Consider the following 8,986-nt stretch of genomic DNA (forward strand, 5'->3'; position numbering starts at 1 on the left):
GATGGATGGATGGATGGATGGATGGATGGATGGATGGATGGACGGTCAGACAGATAGTTCAATAATGTTTCAGAAAGAAGCTTTATTAAGTGTACAGAGTTCCCCCATAACTCCTTTTGCATTATTCATTTCTCCCCTGTAATAATGTTCCTATCAATCCACAGACCGATAATTTCGTTTAGGACTCACCGAGAGTAAGTTTGTGCAGCAGACAGCAGCTAACTTCCTGAATTGGCTCACATGCAGGAAACGCTTTCATAATCTCCACTACGATATTGTAACACCGCACATTTCCAGACATGAGAACTTCCGCATTGCTAACTAAAAGCAGCATAAAAACGATCTCGAGTAAGAAAAACATTTATCCCATTTGTGCATGCTGACGTTTTTTTAAATTATCATTGAAATATTTACAAATGATGCTGCCTTTTACCGCAGGCCGATAAAATGAGCATTAATTAAATAAAAGAAGCCATTAGAAATCATTAACAGAATGGTAACAATCACTTAAATATGAGCCAGCCGTGTGCGGCAGCTGCCAAAAAAGCCAATACAGTTCTAGGCTACATTAAGAGAGGGATAGAATCAAGATCATGTAAAGCAGACATGTCAAACTCGCGACGACACGTGACGTCGCGCAACGTATCGGGACGGTTTTGCCATTGCCGGCAATGGGGTGGGCACGGCTTCCGGATGACGTGGCCGGTCCGTGGGCCGGCAGTTTGACACCCCTGATGTAAAGTGTTAATACTACTTTATAATGCCTTGGTAAAACCAAACTTGGAAAACTGCAACCAGTTTTGGTCACCACGAAGTAAAAAAGATGTTGAGACTCTGGAAAGAGTGCAGAAAAGAGCAACAAAGATGATGAGGGGACTGGCGGCTAAAACATATGAAGAACGGTTGCAGGAATTGGGTAGGTCTAGTCTCATGAAAAGAACTACTTAGGGCAGGGATGTCAAAGTTATGCGACGTCACGAGTTTGACATGTCTGACTTACGGGGTGACATGATAGCAGTTTTCTAATATTTCAGGGGCTGCCACAAAGAAGAGGGGGGTCAGCCTATTCTCCAAAGCACCTGAAGGCAGGACAAAAAACTATGGATGGAAACTAATCAAGGAGAGAAGCAACCTGGAATTAAGGAGAAACTTCCTAACAGTGAGAACACTTAACCAGTGGAACAACTTGCCTTCAGAAATCATGGGTGTTCTAACAGTGGTTTTTAAGAACAGACTGGAAGGTCACTTGTATGAAATGGTATAGATTGTCCTGCTTGAGCAGGGGGATGGATTAGAAGACCTCCAAGGTCCCTTCCAGCTCCATTCTATTTCTATTTCTATTTCTATTTCTATTTCTATTTCTATTTCTATTTCATTCTATCCCATATATTCTATTCTATTCTATTCCATTCCATTCCATTCTATTCTATTCTATTCTATTCTATTCTATTCTATTCCATTCCATTCCTTTCCTTTCCATTCTATCCCATATATTCTATTCTATTCTATTCTATTCTATTCTATTCTATTCTATTCTATTCTATTCTATTCTATTCTATTCTATTCCATTCCATCCCATTCCATCCCATTTATTATTCTATTCTATTCTATTCTATTCTATTCTATTCTATTCTATTCTATTCTATTCTATTCTATTCTATTCCATTCCATTCCATTCCATTCCATTCTATCCCATATATTATTCTATTCTATTCTATTCTATTCTATTCTATTCTATTCTATTCTATTCTATTCTATTCCATTCCATTCCATTCCATTCCATTTCTTTCCATTCTATCCCATATAGTCTGTTCTGTTCTGTTCTGTTCTGTTCTGTTCTGTTCTGTTCTGTTCTATTCTATTCTCTGGGTGTCGATTGCTGGAAAGGAGAGTTCTAAGTGAATTAGTACATAGATGCTTTTTATTTCACTACTAACCACTGTAAATCAGACCATAGTTTCACATGAAATGGGAACCTAACCTATACAGAGCATATGTGCACACATAAATAAACTAAATCCACACACACGAACACACAATTGTTTTGTTAGTGGCACTCTTGCAAATCATTTGGGAATTGCAAACACATTTCATAGTTTGTAGTACATTAAAGGAATCTCTTTAATAAATGCATCGGTGGCCAAGTTATAATGCCAGCACAAGGGTGATTACTGACCAATGTATTTATTTGATACATTATCATTATACATTATCATTATTTGATTATGATAACATAATCTTACTTACGTGGTCCAGCCAACAGGTACAAGGACCGAAGTGCAAAACAGATGACATTGTCCTTCTCTGGGAACTGTTTAAACACTTTTAGTATAATCATGTGATCGTTTGCTTCCACAAATTCAATCAGCTGCTCCTCGGGAACTGAATTACAAGATATCGGCATAAAGGAAGTCAAGACTTGGCTTTGATAATGTCATTAACAAATTCAATTCTCAGAAGGCAAAAGGAGCAAAGGTCAAAGTCACCTGTCTATCATCTACATCAGGAGTCTTCAAACGTGGCCCTTTTATGACTTGTGGACTTCAGCTCCCAGAATTCCTCAGCCAGCATGCCTGGCTGAGGAATTCTGGGAGTTGAAGTCCACAAGTCCTAAAGGGGGCCATAGTTCCCCATGCTGGCTCAGAAATTCTGGGAGTTGAAGTCCACAAGTCATAAAAGAACCAAGGTTCCCCACCCCTGGCCTAATTCAATACTTGTTGACAAGTTTACATCCTTTTTGAAACTGTGAGATTGAAGAGAAGTTTCTTCACTTTGTTATTTCTCAATCATTTAAAAAAAACAACAACAACAACACTCAGCTAGGGCAGAGCTGCACTAAAGGGAAGCTTGGAAGAGGTTAACCACCAAAGGTTAACTACTGCAGAACCGCTATAACTATGCCATAATGATTCAAATTCTAAGCCGACAAGGTGTCTTGAATAGACCACACTCCTTAAATACTGCAGAGTGTTTATTCCCAGCAAGTTTAACATTTTTCATTCCTCTTTTGAAAGACAGAATGTTCCTAGTGTCAAAAGCACCTTTTCTTATAGCAGTCATCCTAATATATTATATTCTTTAAATCAAAAAGAATATAATCACATGAAGTATTAGTACCGCTTTATAAATCCTTAGTAAGGCCACACCTGGAATACTGCATCTAGTTTGGGTCGCCACATTACAAAAAAGATGTTGAGATTTTGGAAAAAGCGCAGAAAAAAATCAACTAATACGATCAAAGGCCTGGAGACAAAAACATATGAAGAACGGTTGCAGAACTTGGATATGGCCAGTTTACAGAAAGGAAGGACTAGGGGGGACATGATGGCAGTATTCCAGTATTTGAGGGGCTGCCACAAAGAAGAGGTGGTCAACTTATTCTCCAAAGCACCAGAAGACGAAACAAGAAACAATGGATGGAAGCTAATTAAGGGGAGAAGCAACCTGGAATTAAGGAGAAACTTCCTAACAGTGAGACCAGTTAATCAGTGGAACAGCTTGCCTCCAGAAGTTGTGGATGCTCCATCACTGGAGGTTTTGAAGAAGAGACTGGACAGCCCTCTATCTGAAATGGTATAGGATCTCCTGCTTGAGCAAGGGGGCTGGACTAGAAGACCTCCAAAGTCCCTTCCAGCTCTATTCTGATTGATTGATTAACCAGTGGAACTGCTTATATATTATTATTATTATTATTATTATTATTAATAATAATAATAGTAATAATAATAATAAAGTTGGAAGGGACCTTGGAGGTCATCTAGTCAAACCCCCTGCTCAGGAAGGAAACTCTATACCATTTCAGACAAATGGCTGTCCAGTCTCTTCTAAAAAACTTCCAGTGTTGGAGCATTCACCGCTTCTGGAGGCAGGTTGTTCCACTGGTTAATTGTTCTGTCAGGAAATTTCTCCTTGGTTCTAGGTTGCTTCTCTCATTGATGAGTTTCCATCCGTTGCTTCTTATCCTGCCATCAGGTGCTTTGGAGAATAGCTTGACTCCCTCTTCTTTGGGGAAGCCCCTGAGATATTGGAACGCTGCTATCATGTCCCCCCTCGTCCTTCTCTTCATTAAACTAGACATACCCAATTCCAGCAGCCGTTCCTTATATGCTTTAGCCTCCAGTCCCCTAATCATCTTTGTTGCTCTTCTCTATGCTCTTTCTAGAGTCTCAGCATCTTTTTTACATCGTGGTGACCAAAACTGGATGCAGTATTCCAAGGCCTTGTAAAGTGGTATTAATACTTTGCGTGATCTTGATTCTATCCCCCTGTTAATGCAGCCTAGTACTGTGTTGGCCTTTTTGGCAGCTGCAACACATGGCTGGCTCATATTTAAGGGATTGTCCACTAGGATTCCGAGGTCCCTCTCACAGTTACTATTATTGAGCAAGGTACCCCCTATACTATACCTGTACATTTGGTTTTTCTTGCCTAAATGTAGAACCTTACCTGCTTATCTTCAGAGGTTGTGGGTGCTCCATCACTGGAGGTTTTGAAGAAAAGACTGGACAGCCCTCTATCTGAGATGGTATAGGATCTCCTGCTTGAGCAAGGGGGCTGGACTAGAAGACCTCCAAGGTCCCTTCCAGCTCCACCCAAATGGCGAAAATTTATGCAAACCACGATATTGCTTACCTTTTTCTAAAAGCATGTGCAAAGCTTTACATCCGTATCTCTGGATCTTTTCATTATCAGGAAAGGTATCCATGGCGTCAAATATCAATAAAAATATGTCGGTCCCTTCTTCTAAGAGAAGAAGTGTGATTTCATCTAAAACAAAAAAATGCAAGAAAAACTCTGCCGATCATTTGCTCACAAATGTTCTTTTCGTTTTGCTTCCGTCAAAACAATTCCATCCAATTCTACTCAAAAATAAATCTCCCTGAAGGAAAAGGTGTTACTTGCAGAAAAGTACAGGCAGTCGTTGATTTGCGGCCACAATTTTCACTGCTAAGCGAGACGGTTACTAAGTGAGTTTGGCCCCGTCTTACGACCTCTCTCTTGCCGCAGTTGTTAAGTGAACCACTGCAGTTAATAATATGGTTGTAAAGTGAATCGGGCTCTCCCATTGACTTTGCTTATCAGAAGCTCGCCAGAGGTGATCGCAGGACTCAAGTCGTAACTATGAGTTAGTTGCCAAGTTGCCGAATTTTTGATCACATGACCATAGGGATGCTTCAAAGCAGGAGTCTTCAAACTTGGCCCTTTTATGACTCGTGGACTTCAACTCCCAGAATTCCTCAGCCAGGCACGTGAGGGGAAAGGGAGAGGTTTCCAAGCTGAGCCATGCTGGCTGAGGAAATCTGGGAGTTGAAGTCCACGAATCATAAAAGGGCCAAGTTTGAAAACCTTTGGTCTATTCTATCTATCTATCTATCTATCTGTCTGTCCGTCCGTCCGTCCGTCCGTCTGTCTATCTATCTATCATCTTTCTCTCTCATCCATCTATCTCAGGGGTAGGCAACCTTGGCTCTTTTATGACTCGTGGACTTCAACTCCCAGAATTCCTTATCCAGCCATGCTGAGGGGAAAGGGAGAGGTTTCCAAGCTGAGACATGCTGGCTGAGGAATTCTGGGAGTTGAAGTCCACGAGTCATAAAAGGGCCAAGTTTGAAGGCCCCTCCCAGAATTCCTCAGCCAGGCACACTGGCTGAGGAATTCTGAGAGTTGAAGTCCACAAGTCATAAAAGTGCCAAGTTTGAAAACCTTTAATCTATCTATCTATCTATCTATCTATCTATCTATCTATCTATCTATCTATCTATCTATCTATCTATCTATCTATCTATCTATCTATCTATCTATCTACCTACCTACCTACCTACCTACCTACCTACCTACCTACCTACCTACCTATCATCTATCTATCTATCTATCATCTTTCTCTCTCATCCATCTATCTCAGGGGTAGGCAACCTTGGCTCTTTTATGACTTGTGGACTTCAACTCCCAGAATTCCTGAGCCAGCATGTCTGGGAGTTGAAGTCATAAGTCATAAAAGAGCCAAGGTTGCCTACCCCTGATCTATCTATTCTATCTCTCTATATCTCTATCTAGTCTATTTATCTCTACCATCTATCATCTATCTATATCTATCATCTATCACAAGGGTCTTCAAACTTGGCCCTTTTATGACTTGTGGACTTCAACTCCCAGGATTCCTCAGCCAGGCACACTGACTGAGGAATTCTGGGAGTTGAAGTCCATAAGTCATAAAAGGGCCAAGTTTGAAGACCCCTGCTTCAAAAGCTATAAATGTGACAAATGCTCATAAGTCCCTTTTTTCAGTGTCGTTGTAACTTCGAACAGTCACTAAACGAAAGGTTGTAAATTGAGGACTGCCCATATACGTAAGATGGGTAAATGACGTTATTCCTGTAGGTTCTATTTAGAAATCCTCCACTTACAAAGATTCATTTAGTGATCGTCCAAAGTTACAACATCAATGAAAAAAGCGACTTATGACCGTTTTTCACACTTACGACCGTTGCAGCATCCCTGTGGTCACGGGATCAAAATCCAGACGCTTGGCAACCAGTTCATATTTATGACGGTTGCCATGTCCCTTTTGCGACCTTCTGACAAGCAAAGTCAACGGAGGAAGCTAGACTCACATCACAACCGGGTTACTAATTTAACAACTGCGACGATTCACTTAACAACGGTGTCAAGGAAGGTCGTAAAATGGAGCAAAACTCACTTAACAAGCGTCTCGCTTACCAACAGAAACTTTGGGTTCCATTGTGGTTGTAAGTCAACAACTACATGTAGAATTCAGCCTCACTCAGTAGCCAATAAGGATATTTCTATGTATAGGATTCCTACGGCTACTGTACCAAGCCAACTACTGTATTATGCACTCCCTAATTTCCTGTGATAAGGACAGAAGGGAAATGGGAAAACACAGGAAGATTAAAAGGTGAAGATAAGAGCAACAGGAAACGCATGACTCACACCGGTGATTCACCCGGCAGAGTGGAAATCCCATCTGTGAACTCATGTGATTTTGGAGAAATAAAACATCTCTGTGTCTTAACCAAATTCCTCTTTAGCTTTCGTTATTAAACCACCATTGTTGATAACAAAATGACTGGAAACCTAAAGGGTGTAACTAATATTTTACATGTTTTTGGTATGTCTGTATACAGGTAAGCCCTCGACCTTGGACCAGAATTGAGCCCCCAAATTTCTGTGGCTAAGTGAAACATTTGTTCCGTGAGTTTTGCCCCATTTTACGACCTTTCTTGTTAAATGAATCATTGCAATTGTTAAATGAATCATTTGTTAAATGATTGTTGTTAAATGAATCACAGTTGTTAAATGAATCATTGCACAGTTGTTAAATGAATCATTGCAGTTATTAAGTTAGGGACACGGTTGTTAAGTGAATCTGGCTTCCCCACTGACTTTGGTTGTCAGGAGGTCGCAAAAGGGGATCACGTGACCCCGGCACACTGCGACCGTCATAAATACGAGTCAGTTGCCAAGCGTCCAAATTTTGATTACGTGACCCCGGGGCACTGCAACCGTCGTAAATATGAGTCAGTTGCCAAGTGTCTGAATTTTGGTCACGTGAGAAATATGTTTCCAACTCTCTCCGCCCTTTTGCTTCTCCATCATTTCTTCACTAGAGGAAAAAAAAACCTTGCAACCAGGGATCAACCTAGAAAAGGATGCAGCTACTTTAATGAGTCACACATAGGTTATATGTCGGAATCCCTCTAACCATCTAGCCTAAAGTACATTTACCCATGTTGTATGGCTGTATCATCATTATCATCATCATCATCATCGTCATTATTATTATTACCTTCTTTACTGCTCCCTCTTATTAGGATTATGATTATGATTATCATTACTCTGTTGCTTTTCATGTACACTGAGAGCTTCTGCACCGGAGACAAATTCCTTGTGTATCTAATCACACTTGGACAAATAAAGTATTCTACTCTACTCTACTCTACTCTACTCCACTCTCCACTCCACTCCACTCTACTCTATCATTCTATTCTATTCTATTCTATTCTATTCTACGCTACTCTACGCTACGCTACGCTACGCTACGCTACTCTACTCTACTCTACTCTACTCTACTCTACTCCACTCCACTCCACTCCACTCCACTCTATCATTCTATTCTATTCTATTCTATTCTATTCTATTCTATTCTATTCTATTCTATTCTATTCTATTCTACTCCACTCCTCTATCATTCTATTCTATTCTATTCTATTCTATTCTATTCTATTCTATTCTATTCTACTCTACTCTACTCTACTCTACTCTACTCTGTTCTTCATTATTCTATTCTATTCTATTCTATTCTATTCTATTCTATTCTATTCTATTCTATTCTATTCTATTCTATTCTGTTCTTCTGTTTTGTTCTACTCTTCTGTGCATTCTATTCTATTCTATACTGCATTCTGCATTCTACTCTACTATACTCTACTGGAATCCGTAGGGGACAAAGAGATAATCCGGGGTGATGATGTTACCTGGCTTAGTAATGAAATATCTGCAAGAAAGCCACTAAGTCAGAGAGCACCAAGGACCCAACAAAATTCTATCTATGTGGTTTCTAAGAGTCAACAGGAGTAGCATTTAATCAATCATGTACAAATTAAAAAGAAAAATCTTTCCCCCCATCATTTCATATGCAAGAGTTCGAAGAACAATAAATACGCTGAGAATAATGAAGGTCTGAGACCACTAACAATCTCATGTGCCTATAACATTTTAAGAAAAATATGTACCTGAAGAAAGAAGCAGATTTAATGTTTTCAAGCCCACCGTTGAAAGATCCACATTAGCACTGTGGGTTTTAAGCATCTTAAGAATTTGCCTAAGGTAAAAAGAAGGGGGGGGATTTTAATTGCAGTCCAAAATATATTAGCCACAAGAAGGAGGAGGAGGAGGAGGAGGAGGAGAAGGAGAAGGAGAAGGAGAAGGAGAAGGAGAAGGAGGAGAAGAAGAAGAAGAAGAAGAA

At 40.1% G+C, this 8,986-nt stretch overlaps 1 protein-coding gene across 1 annotated transcript in view; it reads right to left on the reverse strand.

The window, feature by feature from the left end:
- Nucleotides 1-8,986, reverse strand: part of LRRK2 (leucine rich repeat kinase 2) — a gene marked incomplete at its 3' end in the record, with an annotated part of 76,418 nt that overhangs the window by 62,777 nt on the left and 4,655 nt on the right. Inside the window, exons 4-7 of the mRNA XM_029282970.1 lie at nucleotides 8,754-8,842; nucleotides 4,633-4,767; nucleotides 2,248-2,382; nucleotides 190-321 (exon numbers count right to left, since the gene is read on the reverse strand). Of these exons, the coding sequence (XP_029138803.1) occupies nucleotides 190-321; nucleotides 2,248-2,382; nucleotides 4,633-4,767; nucleotides 8,754-8,842 (491 nt within the window). The remainder of the gene's footprint in view (nucleotides 1-189; nucleotides 322-2,247; nucleotides 2,383-4,632; nucleotides 4,768-8,753; nucleotides 8,843-8,986) is intronic.

Source organism: Protobothrops mucrosquamatus, unplaced genomic scaffold (assembly GCF_001527695.2).
Source record: "Protobothrops mucrosquamatus isolate PMUCROS unplaced genomic scaffold, P.Mucros_1.0 scaffold_30, whole genome shotgun sequence".
In the NCBI taxonomy this organism is placed as follows: Eukaryota; Metazoa; Chordata; class Lepidosauria; order Squamata; family Viperidae; genus Protobothrops; species Protobothrops mucrosquamatus.